The 17,986-nt window shown below is 35.1% G+C and overlaps 1 protein-coding gene across 18 annotated transcripts in view; it reads left to right on the top strand.

Moving 5' to 3' along the window:
• The window catches only part of MYCBP2 (MYC binding protein 2), a 184,243-nt gene that overhangs the window by 115,907 nt on the left and 50,350 nt on the right, over positions 1-17,986 (top strand). For 11 of the 18 annotated variants that reach the window (XM_032442048.1, XM_032442049.1, XM_032442050.1 and 8 more), the window contains 6 exons: positions 2,361-2,416; positions 2,793-2,908; positions 3,677-3,774; positions 8,765-8,881; positions 9,630-9,770; positions 16,438-16,512. In XM_032442048.1, the coding sequence (XP_032297939.1) occupies positions 2,361-2,416; positions 2,793-2,908; positions 3,677-3,774; positions 8,765-8,881; positions 9,630-9,770; positions 16,438-16,512 (603 nt within the window). The remainder of the gene's footprint in view (positions 1-2,360; positions 2,417-2,792; positions 2,909-3,676; positions 3,775-8,764; positions 8,882-9,629; positions 9,771-16,437; positions 16,513-17,986) is intronic. The other 7 variants (XM_032442051.1, XM_015851611.1, XM_015851617.1 and 4 more) reach the window with 3 other exon arrangements.

A 17,986-nucleotide genomic window follows, 5' to 3' on the forward strand; every position in this document is an offset into this window, starting at 1 on the left:
TTTCCTTACTGTTTTTAACGGAATATGGGAACCTGATAACTCAGCAACCGTTGCATCCAAAAAACTCTTCATTAGTTCTGTCAGCTTTCATGTAGTTTTTCAGTATATTCATTACACAAGAAATCATGGAAGTAGAACAAGATGAGTTTTTTTTCCTAGTGGGAGGCAACGGAGCTACCAGTTCAATACAGTGGAAAATTCTTCACTTTGGGTAGAAAGAAGGAGAGTACAAAATCCATTGGTAAATCCACTGGGCTACTTCACAGTTTTTGACCTGAAACATAACTTACTTTCATACCTTAACATGAACTGGTGACTATGGAGACGCAGTCTGACTCCTCTTAACAAGCAACTAACATTGCACTCACTACCTACTTTGAAAGATACTGGAACAGGCTGCAGAAAGTGTTGAGAAAGTCCTGAGTCATGAACAGATTGACCTAAAAACTCCAGAATCTCAGCGATTTCTTCATATTGGTGGACAGATGAGGAAACCTTTTGCACTGTTTGAACCGTTTCCAATTTCATCTGCTGGGAAAGCAGTGAAATCTAGCCTTTATAACTAGGAGGTTTTGTACAGCATTCTTTCTGAATGGCATAGAGATGTTTCCCAGCTGTTTGAAGAAATGTTATCTAAATTTCACTTAATTAATTATCAGGTAGTATTTTCCGAAATCCTTACCCACACACTCAGAACATACTCTGTATGCTTTACAGTGGTTACTCAAAAATCTCCTTTATTTTATGTTCTGTGACATATTATTACTTTTCTGTTAGTTTATTGAGGGGAACTAAATTGTCATTTACATTGCTTTTTTTTTTTTTTTTTTTTTTTTTTTTTCATGTTTTTTTTTTTTTTCCCTTTCCTTTTTTCTGCTGGTTTAGTAGTCTTAGAATAGATTGTAAGACCATAGAATTCTTAGCGTTGGAAAGGACATCTGGGGGCCATCTAGTCCAACTCCCCTGCAGTGAACAGGGACACCACATCTAAATTAGCTTGCCCAGGTTCTTATTTAGCCTCACTGTGATACAGTCGCCACGGTTGGGGAATCAACCACTTTACTAGGTAACCTTTTCCAGTGTCTCACCACCCTTACAATGCATTGGCATTCTCATGGGAGGATTTGGAGAAGTTAAAGTTACTCTACTTGTGGTAGCACAGAGCAAGGATATGGAATAATGAATACTGTTTGTAAAAAGGAAAATATTGGTTACTTATTGGGCCTGCAGGGGATGAAGATACAACAAGGAGGGCTAAAGCCCACCCAGAACTGAATCTGGCGAAATTAATAAAGGATAATATAAAAGGCTTTCTTAAGTGTGTTAACAGTAAAAGGAAAACTAGGAGGAATGTTGGTCCCCTACTAAGTGAGGGGGTTGTTCTGGTAATGGGGGATGCTGAGAAAGTGGAGCTACTGAATGCCTTCTTTGCTTCTGTCTTCAATGGAAAAGCTCTCCCTCAGGAATCCCAGACCCTGGAGGTTAGTGAGGGGGCCTGGGGAACGGAATACTTCCTTTAGTTAGGGAAGAGGTGGTCCGCGAGCACCTAGGAAACACAAATGTTCATAAATCCATGGAACCTGATGGGGTGCATCCACGGGTGCTGAGGGAGCTGGTCCCTTCCAACCCCTAAAATTCTGTGATTAGGAAGGAGAAAAAAAATACACAATGAGAGTTCTCAAACACTGAAACAGTCTGCTTGGAGAGGTTACAAAATCTCTGCCTCTTGAAGTACTCAAAACTCCACTGTCTATGCACTTGAACAAGCTGAGCTAATCTGAAAGTTGGAATTACCATGAGGATTGCTCAGTTTTATGCAGGCAATGAACTCAGTTTGCAGACAGAGGTCTATTCCAGCATAAATTATATAATATACACAAAGAGGGAACATCATGTGAGAGCAACATGATGAAATTATGACAGCACAGACTTAGATTGTTCTTAATTAGTCATGACGGTGCTGTATTCCTTGTTACTGTATGGGCTCAACATTGAATATGAAATCAATTTTTTTTAATAGAAATTCAGAGGTAAAGTTAAAAATAATTTGAATGAAAAGCTTTTAACTTAGAGTAGAAGAGCTTCAAAGACATAATTGCGAACAAAGCTTATGTTAGCAATGTGTGTTTCTGTTAATGAGAATGTAAATGTTATTGTTTCATTTGTATATATGTTATATACATGTTTGTTTATATCACCGTGTTATGCAGTTGATTTCTGGTTTTCTGTTCAGAGCTTGTGGTGAGTGTAAAGTTAGATTTTTTTGTTTGCTGGCAAAATACTCTGCTTTCTTTTGTTCAGCATAGTAATATAATTGGTTACTGTTGATGTTACATTCGTCTAATTTCATTTGTTTGTAGGCATATGAAAATTATTCTTTTGAAGAACTGCGCTTTGCTTCACCAACACCAAAGAGGTAAGCATTAAGGAATTACTTTTTACTAAAGACTAAACTTAAGAGATCCTGTCTCTTTTCCTTACATGTAGACTTACAATCCTTTACTGCTGAGTAGAATTTATTATATTTTCTTAAATTTAGGGACTTTTTACAATCTTATCTAATATTTTTATCTACTCTCTGAATATGGTTTTGTTTTATCTGTTATTAAAAAATGCTGTAGAGGGTTATGGCTTCAAAATAAATAATACCAGGTTATTGCACTGAACAGGTAGGTAGGTCATTTGAAAGGAGGAAAAAAAAAAAAAAGCATAGTTTCCAAACTAGGTGTTACAGATGTTTTTCAAGATGACACTAATTGTTTGATGATTTCATTTGTTTTGTTTATGCCTAGACCCAGTGAAAACATGCTGATCAGAGTCAACAATGATGGTACATATTGTGCAAACTGGACTCCCGGAGCTGTTGGTCTCTATACCATTCATGTTACTATAGATGGCATTGAAATAGGTATTTAATTTTCCCTTACCTTAAGAAAAAAAATAATTGTCTTTCCAATTTGAATACCAAAAAAGGGCGTGTTTTGATGCTAGTAAGATTAAATATAAAGTTCATAGCAAAAGCAAATAACCAAATTTTGATTCAAATCATGTTGTTGAATGCTTCCTTTTTGAAAAGCTGTTCTCTTATTGGATTAAGGACATATTATTTCTCAAGTTTATATCCATCTATTAATAAGTTCTGCGTCTTTACATGGATGTTTCTTTATGACCTGAGAATTTTAATCCTCTGAGATATTTTCCAGCACCTTGTGGTTTTGTACGTGTTGGTAACTAAAGATTCTGATTTATTTATATATATAGACCTTTTATGTAGACCTTTCCTTTTTGTGTAACTTGGTTTCTAAGGCACTATCTGCTTCTCAAATTATCAAATGAAGCTATGCAGTATGGGTAAGCATTGCTGTTTCAGGGGCTTATACTTGACACCCCTCAAACACTTAACTCTAACTTCGTTGGTCCTTGAAGATATTATTAGGATACAAAATTACCTAGTAGCACTAGCAATCTGTGACAGATACTTGAAAAGAACATAAAGTTTTCTGTGAATTTTCACGAGGGTGTGAATGTTGAGAAAATAATACATCGTTAAGCACCTGCAAGTGCCATCTGTGAAACAGTTGAGTGGTTATTTTGCATGCTCTGCAGTTACTGTTTGACTGATATTTCCCCCGTTTTTTTTTTTTCTTTTGAAACTTAGTCTTTGTTTTTTTTATAGATGCTGGGCTAGAAGTGAAAGTAAAAGATCCTCCAAAGGGAATGATACCGCCTGGAACCCAACTCATTAAACCGAAGGCAGAGCCTCAGCCAAACAAGGTTTGGAGAACTAAATAAAAACTACAAAAACTAGTTGCATTTGGGTGGCGCTTTATTGTTGTTTAATACATACAGTGATGGAGGACATAAGGCTATTTGAAATCACCTTATTCTGCTGTAGGGAATGAAGTGAATATACTGAAAAAAAAATGAAAGTTGCTCATTTCATATACTTTCTGTATATCCATTGGTAAAACTTTTAGAAGTGGTATAGTGAGTGCCCTTCTCTTGGTTTGTCAAACAAATATTGTGCAACTATTATGAAAATTACGGATTGCATTTTAGACTAATACTAATTTTTTTCATTTGATACTTTGTTGAGGTACAGGACGTAAAAAGGGTTTTACAAAGATTGTTGTCTGATAAGGTTCTTTTGTTAGTCAACATAGAAATTGTGAATTATTTTCTTTGGTATTGTCTCCCTTTATCAGAATGTCTTTTTTCTGTAGATTTTGACTTTATTATTTCAACTTATTTTTCTACCCCAAAGGAGTAAAGTAGACACAAAGAACAGAGGAAAGCTGAATGATTGTGTTGCGCTGCTGGGAAAATGCCAGATAAGGGAAATATCCTCCACTTCCTCTTTGGTGCTCAGAAAAAGATTTTAAGCAAGATGCTGAATCTTACTTTCATTGAATAAACTTCTATTGAAAGATACAAAATACTGAAATTACACAAAGCTACCCTTTCTTGTCTTAGCAGAAGAGCAAAAGTGGGTGATTCTCCTCTGCTTAGTTATATTTAATTACAAAAAGGATCTTTCATTGATCTCTAGTGCATCTTGATTTTCTTCTAGTTTCCTGGATATTCTAGTGACAGAACCTTTTGTCATAATGTCCATCATGCAGTATCTTCTTTGGCCACTAAAGAGATTCTTTTTCCTGCTCTGCCATCTCAAAATATAAATATTTACTTTTAGTTTCCACAAGATGTTTTATTATTCCTCGTTGCTTTTTTTCAAAAGATACTTCCAGTCTACTTCTCTTTTTCATCCTTAGGAATAGCTCCTCATGAGTTTCTGGTAATTTTGTTACTTTATTATCTTACTTGTTTATTACCTTAATTAAAACTTTTTATTGGGTGAGGTTCACCTCATAGAATTTAATCGTATTTCCACCCAAGATATATGCTATTTACAGACCTCCTTTCTTTTTGGTTATTATAGTGGCAATTGAGATCACTGGTTTATCAACTGGTATAACAGCTACATTTTTCACCAAGTAACATGAGAGTTAAAAACTAAGAAACCAAAAGTTAAGCCACTGATGTTAAAAGGCAGTAGTCCATGTTTTTTTATCTCTCTGCATTTGTACTCTTTCTTCTTGTCCAAGTTGCAGCCTCTTTGAAAGAGGAGCTGTCTTTCTGCCCTGTGAATAGTGTCTATTCAACCTTTGTTCACACTAGAATTTGATGGTGTTGGAGTAGTACATTAGATTTTTCAGTCTTTAAATATTATATTCTTTTTCTTCTGTGTCATAATTGCATAGTAAACTAGGGTGGAATTTGTCTCTGTATATGAACAGTAGTATTATAAATAATTCAGAAAGATGTGCTCCATGCTTGTGAACACAAAAATGCAGATTAGACATGTATGTCAGAAATGGTCCACTATACTGAATTCCATTTCACTGAGACTAGGTGACTAAGAGACCCAAGAAGCTTTTTTTTTCCCTCCCCCCAGACCTACATTTCAGGTAGTTGTATTCAAACAGTGGTATCAGTGGATTCTTATTAGTAATCTGTTCTCAGAAACAACAAAGTGTCTTCACTGAAAGAGTGGAGCAGTCCAGTTTTGAAACTAGACCTAACTGAATCTCAAGTTACAAATGTACACCACGCTATGAGTTTGTACTGATTTGTTCTTTCTTTGTTTGTTGAAGTCAGATGAGAATCTGACTTTCCTGTCCATCAGAACGAGTAAAGCAGGTTATCATAGTGATCTGTGTTTAGTCTGGAGTGTATGAACAGTAAGAACTGCTATCTCCTTATAGCCTGTGAAATTTAGATTGATTTGTAGAAAATCTCATTCTACATACTAATTGAAACACTGTAGTGTCATTCAGGGTAGTCCTTGTTTAGTTGAATTGCAAGGGGCAAGACCATTAACAGTATGATTAGATTATGATGTGTTTTGATTGCTTCTACTGTCCTTACATTACTAAACAGGAAACTAGCATCACTTGGAGACAGAAAAAAAACTTTGAGCTTTAGTGGTTTAGTACTTGTAAAGTTTGTTAATTCTGTACAACGCATATTCTGTTGCTGAAAGATATACTTCTTTTCAGATTCACCAAATAGGAAGTCTCAATAACAAAGCTCTTGCAAAGTGCTGTGAATTGTAAAAGATTTGTATCATAGAATCATCAAATTGTTCAGGTTGGAGCAGACCTTAAAGATTATCAAGTCCAACCACAACCTTAACAACCCACTGCTAAATTGTGACCCTGAGCATCCAAAGGGTTTTTAAAACATTCAGAGATGGTGACTCAATCACCTCCCTGTGAAGCCTATTCCAGTGCTTAACAACCCTTTCTGTAAAGATGTTTTTTTTTATATCCAACCTAAACCTACCCTGGTACAACTTGAGGCCATATCCCCTTGTCGTGTCATCTGTCACCAGTGAGAAGAGACCAACCCCACTCTCGCTGTAAACACCTTTTGGATACTGGAAGAGAGCAATAAGGTTCAGCCTCCTTTCCCCAGACCCTGTTCCTTCATAGGGCATATTCTCCAAGCCCTTCACAAGCCTTGCTGCCCTTCTTTGGACCTGCTCCAGCACCTCAATGTTCTTTTTGTACAGAGTTGCCCAAAAGTGAACACAATACTTGAGGTGAGGCCTCACCAATTCTGAGTACAAGGGAAGGATGACTTACCTAGTCCTGCTCAGCACACCATTCCTAATACATGCTAGGAGGCCATGCTGCTGGCTCATAATCAGCTGACTGTCCATCAGTACACTAAGGTCCCTTTCTGTCAGTTGCTGTGCATTTCTGCATTAATCACCTTTGGTCAGAGCCAAGGTAGTGCATGCTTTGGAAGAAGTGTTGGGCAGTGTTTCACTAAAGTTACTCAGTTGTTATGCTGTAGGGAATCATTCCAAGCAGAGAGGTGCTGATACAGTTACAGTTTGAATTTTTCTATTAAATAGCAGCTGCATCAAAGGGAAAAATGCTCTTTCTTGGCCTGTTTGTGTTCAAAACCTGTGTACGAGTTTTCTTTCTTCTAAATAAAAATTTTTAATCAAAGCTCTAGCTATCCCATCATATAATTTTCTGATGTGACATTTAGGGGTAATAATGTAAAAATTAGGCTCCCATAATTTGCAAGGCTTTGTTTATAGGCTTCTCTTTGTTGGGAATGCTGTAAGCAGTGTTCTGTATAACAGAATATAATAGAATAGTATAACTTACTTTGATTGGAAGTACAGAGATCAAGTCCAATGCCTGACACCTTTAGGGCTAACCAGAAGTCAAAGCATATTCCTAAGGGCATTATCCAAATGCCTCTCAAAACACTGACAGGTGTGAGGAAATCAACCACCTCTCCAGGAAGCCTCTCCCAGTGTTTAACCACCCTCACATTAAAGTTTTTGTTAATGATACCTCCCCTAACATTGCTCTCTGCTGTTCACGCATGTCATGTTTACCAGTGAGATGAGACTAGCTTCTGTCTCAGGAAGTTGTAGAGAGCAATGAGTTGACCTTACAGCCTCTTTATCTCCAAACTATATAAAAACGTTTACATTACTTTTGTCTACAAAATAAATAATAGTAATCACAACTCATTGAATATATAGAATTTCTGAAATAATTTCTTTAGAAGAAAAAAGCAATTAATGCACTTAGCTATTACCTTTCTTTACTTTTTTTTTTTTTTATTATTTCCTTACCATATTGAGCTTTATGCTAATTTAAAGATTGAGTTCATATTTCAGTTAATACACTTCTGCTTTATAATGTTGAGTTTGAAAAGAACCTTCAGAGGTTATTTGTACAATGCAGACACATACATGCATTTCTTAGAATAGAGAGAAAGCAAATAGATGGGAGATTTTGTGGGCTGTAGTAAATCAAACTAATTACATATGTAGACTTCTTGTGTCCTTTTCCCTGGAAGACTGCAGCTTGGCTAGTCACTGAGGTGACATCAATGTGATGAACAGCAAAAGGCAATTTATTGAAGCTGATACACGCTTATATATCCTATGCTTATTGTGTACATCCACTAAAACTACACACATCACGGATCAATAACGTAAATACGCCCACTAGGGCTGCACAGTCACTGGTCCTTATTGTAAGTACGCCCACTAGGGCTGCATATGTCATTGTCCTTATCGCAAGGGGAAGGGCCTAACACGTCACAACCCGAAGCCCGCATATGCCTAATACAACATACATAACATCTGATCTAACTTTCATGTGAATAAGAAAGAAATTATTGTAACACTATTTCAGAAATAAGTAGAAATGTCTGCTCTTTTGCAATAACTAAAAAGCTATTTAAGGTTTTTACTAAAGCAAGTATCCATACCTTTACCAAAAAGACTAGCTGATGTTTATGATAGGGTCAAATAAAAGCTTGAGTTGTTCAGTTACTGGAACCACTGTATTTGTTAAGACAAAAGCCCAACCTTTGAAACTTATGTGAATGCATAAATTATAGGTGAGCAGTAAAAAGATTCAGAAGCTTGTATTTACCATTGTCTGATGTAACAATTCTTTCAGTGACTGAGTCAATATATTTGTTGACCTTCTCTCAAAAAGGTTTTTTTTTTTGTTTTTGTTTTTGTTTTTTTATAATATGGTTTGAAAAAAGAAAATAAAGGAAGTGAAATCATACACAGCAGCCATGGGAAACTAGCAACAAACTGTAACTCTGACTGCCATCTTGTCACTAGCATTTCAGAATCTGTTAAACCTATTTCTTTTTACTCTGAGAGCTCTGTTCCAATTTTTTCTTCCTTACTGTCTTCCTTTGCTTCTCTTAGGTTCGCAAATTTGTGGCCAAGGACAGTGCAGGGCTTCGTATCCGTAGCCACCCTTCCCTTCAGAGTGAGCAAATAGGCATAGTGAAAGTCAATGGATCCATCACTTTCATTGACGAGGTAATTAATAAGAAATTTCTGTTGAAAATTGGACTAAGATGTAAAGTTAATCCATGCAAATAATGTTGTTGTTTTTCATGTTTAGATGTTGGCAGGTACAGCATGAGTGCACAAGAGTATAAATTGCAAAAATCTAAATATTTACCAACTTAATTTTTTCAAGCTGTCATTTTATTTACTTACTTGAAAATCTGTTTAACAGTCATTATGATGCCAGGAAACTAAATTCCTAGAGTTCATTTTACAATGATATCTTAGCATTTAGTTGTTCATGACCTACTATTTCGGCTCTACATAAAAATTCAAAGACATAGGTATTATTACATTCTTCATTTACATTTTCACAAGATTGGAAGTGATTAGACTATTCTGCATGTATAACTTCCTGTGTAATTTCATATACAAGGAATATTTTTGCAATTTACTAAGTTAATTCATCAGTAAAAGAGTGGAAAGTTGGGAACAGTAAGCTTGGCTCTCTTTGCTCTTTTCTCTCAAAGAAAATCTTATTGTTGCATTATCTGATTTAAATTTATCTTTGCACCTTGCCTTCTAAAAATACATGACTCTTGTTACTTTGAAATTCTGATGTGCTTAATATTCCTATCGACCTCTTCTTATATTCTGTCAATACAATGAAGATCATTACTTCCTTGCTACTGCTGTTTGTCTAATATCTGTTAATCCTTACTAGCCACAGAATGGTTACAGGAGGGCATGGCTCGTTTTTGTTGCTTGTTTCCCATAGATCCACAATGATGATGGTGTTTGGCTGAGGCTGAATGATGAGACAATAAAGAAGTATGTTCCTAACATGAATGGTTACACTGAAGCCTGGTGTCTATCTTTTAACCAGCATCTTGGCAAGAGCCTTCTGGTACCTGCTGACGTAAGTAAAAGGTGCCTTTGAAAAATATCCAAAGTACACTCTATCCTCATTACAAGACTTTCTTTAATTAAGGCTGCAAATGAGTCCTGAGGTAAAAGAATATTTTTATTACTAAAGACTGTCTTACACGTGTTTCCATTTTTGAGGGCTGTTGTGTAATGAGGGTGGAGTGTAGAAATGTGCAAGGCTTTTTATGTTGAACTTTTATCCTAAAGGAGATGCAAAAGTGGAAAGGCCACAACAGTAGTCTTAAAATGTATAATCAGATTATGCACCAGGTGTTTCCAATGCAATACTTCACTGTCGGTAAAGTGGCCCAATAATGTAATTATTTCTGAAGAGGCTTTTAGTCTGCAGTTAATGCTGTTGTGACTTTTTTTATATATAAAATTGAAACATTATTTCATCTTTATTATTTTTCATTGATGTTTTTCAGAAATTTTGTTTGAATTTGTGCATGATAGATTATTAGTTAATCAAAGAATCAGAGCACCAAGGCTCACAGAAAAAGTTGAATTTATAATAAAAGCAAGCAGCATAATTTATATGGATAACCTTAATAGTGAATGCCATCACTACAGTTCAAAGTTGGTTAAATCTTTTCTGGCAATGAGATACACTTTTTGAAAAATACATACATGAGCAAAACCTATGTTTCTCATTGAAACTTATGAAAGTACAGGTCTACTGGATCACCTGTTGTCTCGCTCCAATTTAGGAGTGAGGCAAAGGTTCTTTTAATAATGTTATGCCCGGCGTGAGATTAAGAAGAAGAGCATTCAAATGTTGATCCGACCAGTTTATTGGAAATAATAGACAATTGAGGGGATGGGGAAGAGAAAATCAGGGTGATGGGGAAGGGAAAGTAGGCGATAGAAAAAGAGCAAGATAGAAAAAAGCAAGAATTACGTTAAAGCAGGGAATAGTCACCTCCTGGATGCAGCAGCGTCCCATAGCACGTTGTTAACGTTGGTCCGGGGCAAAATAAGCGTAGGGGAGAGCAGCAACGGAGTAGCAGGCTGCAAGCAGCAGATCGGTGAATCGCAGAAAAGATGGTCAGAGTACCGTGGTCTCTAGAAGCAGAGTCTCGGACAGCGAGGTCCCTCGGAGCAGAGTCTCGAGCAGCAATCCCAGAAGAGAGAATAGGCAGCAGTAGGACAACGGTGGAGGGATCTGAGGTCAGATACCTAGATGCCCACAAAACCGTGGTTTGTCCGTGCCCTTTTTATCCTTCTTTCCAGCCTTCCAGAGATTTCGGGACGGCTCGGGTCAGAGTCTTGTGACTTCCTCAGAGCTGTCAATCTTCCTTGAGATGGGCCAACAGGAAAGACCACTTAAGGGCCATTAGTCCTCAGGGATGGCCATCTTCCTTGAGATAGGCAAACACAAAAAGACCACTCAAGGGCCATTGATCAGTATCTTATCTCCCTTTCGTAGCTCCCGGACTTGTTCCATTTCAGCAAACTTTGAGACAGTAATGTAAAAAGCATGGCTTCTTACACCTGTTATTGTGCGTTCTTCAAAGGGAGCAGTAACTTGATTTCTTGAGAGATGTGAGAACCAAATTTAATTGCTAATGCAGCTATTTAGACTGGATTTGTCTTATATGAGTAAGCTGCTGTTTGCAGCTGAATACACTTAGCAAATACTCAACCAATGTAAAAGCTTGCAGCCAGTACTTTCACTGTTTGTTTTCCTGTCATATAGGAACTGACATATCCTCATTTCTAGTGGAACTGGACTGCTTGAAAGTAGCCAAATCTGGCAGTTCATAAATCCGTAGTGACTACAGTCCATGTTCTGACAGTGTTACCTGATGGGACTAAATCTTCCTGCTCACCTTCTTGTCTAGAACGTATTTGTTGACATCTTTTTATTTGGAGAGTGTATACAATTGCATCTTCATTTTGGGAACTACTTTAACATTGCGTTGGGGAAGCAAATTATTTCCATACTCAGCCATTATTCCTTCAAGTGACAACAGTCATTTCTCTAGCTTGTTAGAAAATACAGGAACACGTAGAAAAAGTAAGTTTTGTTTAGTTTTCTATTGAGTATCAAATTCTCTACTACGCTTGTCAGACATTAGCAGTTCACCTATAATAAAAATAAATTCACCCATACCAAAGTAATCAGCTTCAGTAAAACTGTAAGTCTGGACATACATTATACATTTTTCAGATTTTTTTTCTATTCCCAATACTTTTAATTTATTTGCTATAGGGAACGTTAGGGAGCTCAGTGGTCGTGTAAGTGGTTAGCAAGGACTTACTAGTTCGTCACTTTCAAATGGTTTCAGTACACATGCATTTCTAGAGGAAAGTTTAGCTCTCTTAGACAAACTTAAAAGAAATGGCTCTCTTAGCAAACAGTAAATAATCCAGAGTATTCAGTTTTGAAAACATCATATTTTAATTGAATAGGTAGACCAGATGCAATGAAATGTGAAAAACAGCACATCATACAGTTTACTGTGTGAATGCTTCTTTAAAGTTCAGATAGAATGTTATAGATTGTTTGTTTGTTGGTTTGTGGTTTTTTTTTTCTTATTAAAGAGTTCTGCAAAATAGTTTTGGTGCTATTTGAACTCTTAAGATCTGATAGGTATTACTAAATTTTCTTTCAACTAACCAGTTCTACTGCATCCTCAGTGGCAAAAGGTAAAAGTCGCATGCTTTTGTAGCTTCTGATCAAGCAGACAGTGGTGAACACAGCAAAAATTATAAGGAAGTAACTACTACTTTAAGATGATTGTTATATTAACAAATGTTTTGAGCTACTTGGGAATGGAAGGTTTATTTGCATCTCATTATTATTATTATTATTATTGGAAGGACAAAGCATGTCCCAAAATGATTTATTATGATTGTATTTAATCATTCAAATTTGTGTGCTTGTTTTGTAATCATAAAAGGAAAGGAAATCTATATTTGGAACATCAAGGTTCCGTGGCTTTATATATCTTAGACTTTTTGCTACATACTAATATTACGTTAGGAAGCACACTATTTGATGAAATTTTGTGACCTTTTTAAAGCTCCTGATTTTTGTAAGTCAGTTTTAAACTCTTTCCTGCTAAATCTTGATCAAGTAAAATGATTCTGCTTTCTCATTAGAAAGCTTTAAAATAAATTATCTTGAGGTGTTCAATGAGATGAGAATACTGAAAACTAGGTGTTTGTTTTTTGCCTTTTCTCTACACTTACCTGTATTTTTCAGTTGTCAAATCTGCTAAATGCAGTCTTTTAGAGGTAAATGGCCCATGTGGCCAAAAGATGCATTAAGAAATGTTAGAAATTCTGTTTATGAATATGTGAAATCATTTCTGTCTACTCACGTTTTCTGTTTAATTGGGTAACTGAATGGCATTTTGAGCAGGATGTAGTAAAAAACTAAAAATAAAAATCAGTATATACAATTTCTAGAATCTGAAGCAGGTTTAACAGTATTGGCTCTAGAAGAAGAAAACACCTGAAGTCTTATGTATGCCTAAAATTACATATGGAAAATCAAGTGGCTAAATTAGTCGTGATATTCCCTGTTCAAATTAATCCCACATTGTCTTTACTAAACTTAATTTTTACTCATCTTGTGTGTAGTTTGCTACTCTGCTTATGGTACTATGTTAATTTAAACATCTAAGTTTTTTGCAATGCTAAGTTAGGTGTGTAAAATTTTTCAGTGCACCTTGTGAAATATACTTTAAGATTTTTTTTAAAAAAAGCCATAATCACTCCATTTCATCACTGTATTAATTCAACAGTGAACAAAGGAAAAATATTTTTTTCTGCAGTGTGAATTTACTTTTTTTTTTTTTTAATGGACATTAACTGTTATTCAATATTGACATCTTAAGAGAATCTTAGATCTTTTCAGTATACCACATATTGTGATCAAAGGTATTATATTTAAAGATTAATGATCATGGGAACACAGAGATTCTATTCTAGCTTTGATCATTTACCTTCTTAATAAAACTTCAGTAGTCTGATCTCTTTCTGTATTTGCTCTTCCCCTTTCATGAGAAGCATGATCTCAAATTGCACATCTAACCCACCTTCATATACTGTGATTTTCAATTGGCTTCTTAATGTCCTGGTAGTTACTTTTTCTTCTGTTTTGTCAGATTCAATTAACTATTCTTGCTGCACTCAAGAAGATAGAGCATAAAACAGTGCAAACAAATGAAAACCAGTTTTGTTTTATGGGAACTTATAGAAAGTAATATTTTGGTTAAACTCTAAAACTTTAAAAATATATATATATTGTACTCCAAATATTTTTGTTACTATATTTTAAATGTGTAATGCATAATTATAGGGAATTCTAAACCCTACTGCTCAATTTTACTGTTACATTCCCCAACCACTGTAGACTAACAGAACTGAGAAACGGCATGTTTTTCCAGTGATTATTGCAGTTGAATAGAGAACTAAAATCAGTGTTTAGGTTATCTTGTTTAATTGCAGAGCCTCCAAATGTTCTATGAAAACACTGAAGGACATTTACAGCAGATTTTCACCATCATTTTAGTCATGATGGGAGTCAATTGGAGAGTGAGGGTATGCTGGGTAAAATGTCTAGATGATTACTTAAGATAAGACAGCTTTGAAGAATAATACTGATATTTTAAATATTTTAACATCTACTAATTTTCAGTGGTGAAGTAATTTATATTCAACTTTATGATTCCTGAAATGTAAACTTTATTAGAAAAAAAGGAATAAAGTTTTTCCAACAATTCCTAGAATTATTTTTAATTTAATTTTTGGAAATAATAAACTGAAATCTTCCAATTATAGCATAAGAACTAAATATAAAATCTCGCATGTAGTAGTTTCTTCTGAGTTAAAAGTTAATTCTCAACTACTTGCCACATATACTTATCATGACATGCTAATAGCCAGGAAGCCAGAAAGCTCAAATGTTCCAAGAGCATAGGAGAGGATCTGACTTAATCTTCAGTGTTGAGGAGAAAACATGGTCCCACTTCATTGCTGTTGGTTTCTTCTGTGTGTTTTTCACATACAGCTTTATAGCATGTAAACAGAGATTATTAAAATGAAGCTTCATTATTTTGGGTATGGATTACCTATGTTTGTCTGGATAGTAGAAGTCCATCCCAAAATATGGAATATACAGCATAGTAAAATCATCAGTGTGTTAATCTGCATTGGATGTCTATGACATAGACTATCATTATGCAAATAGAGCCTTTTCATAGTTGTCACAGATCTATGTCAAAGTGGTTAGACTCTACTGTATGATTTTCCAGTCGGAGACCCTCCCTGTCTCCCCTGATCCCCCAAAGTGTCTTTTACTTGTGTAGTAGTACCACTTCCAATGTCAGGAGGAGGTACTAATTTCTAATGAAATTATGGTGTTTGATAATTTTTCCATTTTTGTCAAAGTTATAAATTATTGCCTTTATTTTAAAAAAATGATGTAAGCATTATTTTTGCAAACAGCACATAGCTTGATAGATATGCCTGATGATAGAAGTAAATTTACATATTTTTCACAAGTCAGTGTGTTTTTTCAAGGAATATAGATAAAGCATGCAGAGTGTATTTTGTACTTGCCAATTTGTGCTTACAGTGATAAATTTTCTTTAATTACTGTTAAAATCTAATATGAATGGTGTCCAGGGATTTTAGTGGGGACTTCTGTAAAGATGGAGATAGGAAATAAAGTTTTGACAAATCTGTTCATACAGATTAGACGGTGGCTTTGCTAACTGGTTTCTGCCATACTGATTATTGATACTACTGCCTATGTACTATTCAGTCTTTCATTCCATAGGAGCAGTGAGAATTTCTTTGGAATAAGTAAAAACAAGTTCATGGACAGATTATTTTATGGAAAAAAAGATGTCTGCTTTTAGTTTTCTAATAGCTAATAAATGCTGTCCTAGCTCTTCTGGGGAGGCAAAAAATACACAGTACAGCGGTGCATGTTTCTATAATATGATCCATTGCTTATAAACTTAGTAAACTCTCTCTGGTATCTCCATTTGATGATTTTCTGTAATAAACTACTAAATGACTGTGTATTTTATAAAACAAATGAGATCTTAGTGATTGTTCTCCTTACAACACTGAAATTTTTGCTCTTAGTACAGAATGCAATTTTTATGTGCATGCTAGCAAAACCTTTTGTACAAATGAGTTTATTTTCTCTCCATAAGAGTGATATTAGCTCTTGTTTTTTTTTCAGTTCTGAATTGGTGACAAAATCCATGTGCAGTAGTCCTGATATAATGGAAGTTCTTTCAGAACAGCAGACTGTCTTGCTATAAAATTGTGGTTTGTGTTGGAACAAACTACTATTTCATTGTAAGAGAAGTGTGGGATTTGTCTGTGCACAGACTCAAGCTTTATAAGAAATGTCTGGCTCTTAGTTTCAGTAAATGGCATGACACACTCCATCCATTTAGAGCTTTTGACATACCAAACGGCTTTTGTTCAATAGATAATTTGCCGAGGGGGCAGTGGATTCAGGTGACTTGATCAGAAAAACAAAGCTTTCCCTTTTGATAAGTATTCTACCAGTGAAATTACTTGTGTAGAAAGTTTGCATTACAGTGCTTCTAACTTCTTCCTCCGATGTTTCTTTGTTCCCATTTTCTTCTTGATATGTCTTTTTTTTTTAAAACTTTGTTGCTCAGAATGTCTTTAATGCTAGCCAAGGAGTAAGGGATTTGGACTTTTTTTCATGGACTTCCAAAGCTTTACCCCCTAAGGTGAGTTAAGTGACAGGAACAGTCACACTGAATCTTTTCTTTTTTCAGAATGTACCTGATGAATCAACTTTACATAAAATATTCCTTGAAGTCTATTTTACTATTAATTATTTTTACAGGAAATGGAAGGTTTCCTTAGAATGCTGTGTCTGGTTCTCTTCCTTTTCAATGTCAAAATAAAAATACTAGGGCAGATAGATGAGTTGTCACTGATTTATAAGTTGCACTTTCTTCTATTATAGACAAAATTAGAAATTCATAGAGATGGCCTAGTAACATAATAAAGGCTTTAATTCTCATTTTGATGCAAAATGTTATTAAAGGCTACACTTCAAATTGCATTATCAAATAAATAGATATTCATATGGGTAAACTGCAAAAAGCTAATAAATAAAACATTTTTAATGTTAAAATTATGGAATTGTAGGGATGTGTTACGTTACATGCAGTTAAGAAGTTTAAATTATCTACTTATTTCTTTGTCCAAATCTCTTCACAGCTTTGCAGTGATTTTAAGATGTATTGTTTTCATATTAAACTTAGATATGAACCTTGTAAGGAAAATGACACTCAACATGCCTACTGGTTTAGAGATTAAAAAAAAAAAAAAAAGTGTTTTTCACTGGATTTTCTTTTCCAAAATAGCAGAATTTCTACTGTTACATCAATATCTAGAAAATGTTAAAACTATCTTTAGGGCATGTGTTGTTTTTCTGTTGTTGTTTTCTCTTTGAACTGGCTTACTTCACCTTGAAAGCTTTGAAAGTTTGTGTTATAAAAAGGTTTCTTGGAAAGGCTAATGCATAACTCTGGGACATAATGTACAGACGTCAATACAAAAAATCTGATAATATGTTAATTAGAGATTACAGGAAATCATGTAAAATAGTAATTAAAAAAAGGAATAACATAACTGGAATTTCAGTTTAAAACTGATTTTTAGAAGTATTATACACAGCAGGATTTGTTACAGGAAATAGTGGAGGCAGAAAGTATTAGCATGTTCAGAAGAAATTAAATCTGTAGAAATCAAATTCACAAACAGTAAATTAAATAGGATTATGCCCTTTAGTATCCATATTAAAAAGTTTTTACACATTTTGCCCTCAGAGTAATGCCTCCTATTTATTTCTATGGAAACCAGAACAGATACAAAAAGCACAATAACATTACTTGGTACAGCAAATTCTCAGCTACAAAATATACTCATTAGCAGATTTTCATGGGTGTTCTTGGTTTGGTGATGTGACAGCTGTACTTGGCCACTGAGAACATGTCTTGTCCTTCATATCACTGTTGCCATTGCTGAAAAGCACCACCCACTGCCTCATTGTGGTCACACCCACAGTTTGGTCTCCATAAGCATTCAGCAAAGCGTCAGTGAACAAACTGGCAGGAAGCTTCTGCCTCTACTGTCAGACCACTAACATCAGCTTCTGATGTCACGGGCCAACATAATAAAACAGGAGGCATT

The sequence above is a fragment of the Coturnix japonica genome, chromosome 1, assembly GCF_001577835.2.
Source record: "Coturnix japonica isolate 7356 chromosome 1, Coturnix japonica 2.1, whole genome shotgun sequence".
In the NCBI taxonomy this organism is placed as follows: Eukaryota; Metazoa; Chordata; class Aves; order Galliformes; family Phasianidae; genus Coturnix; species Coturnix japonica.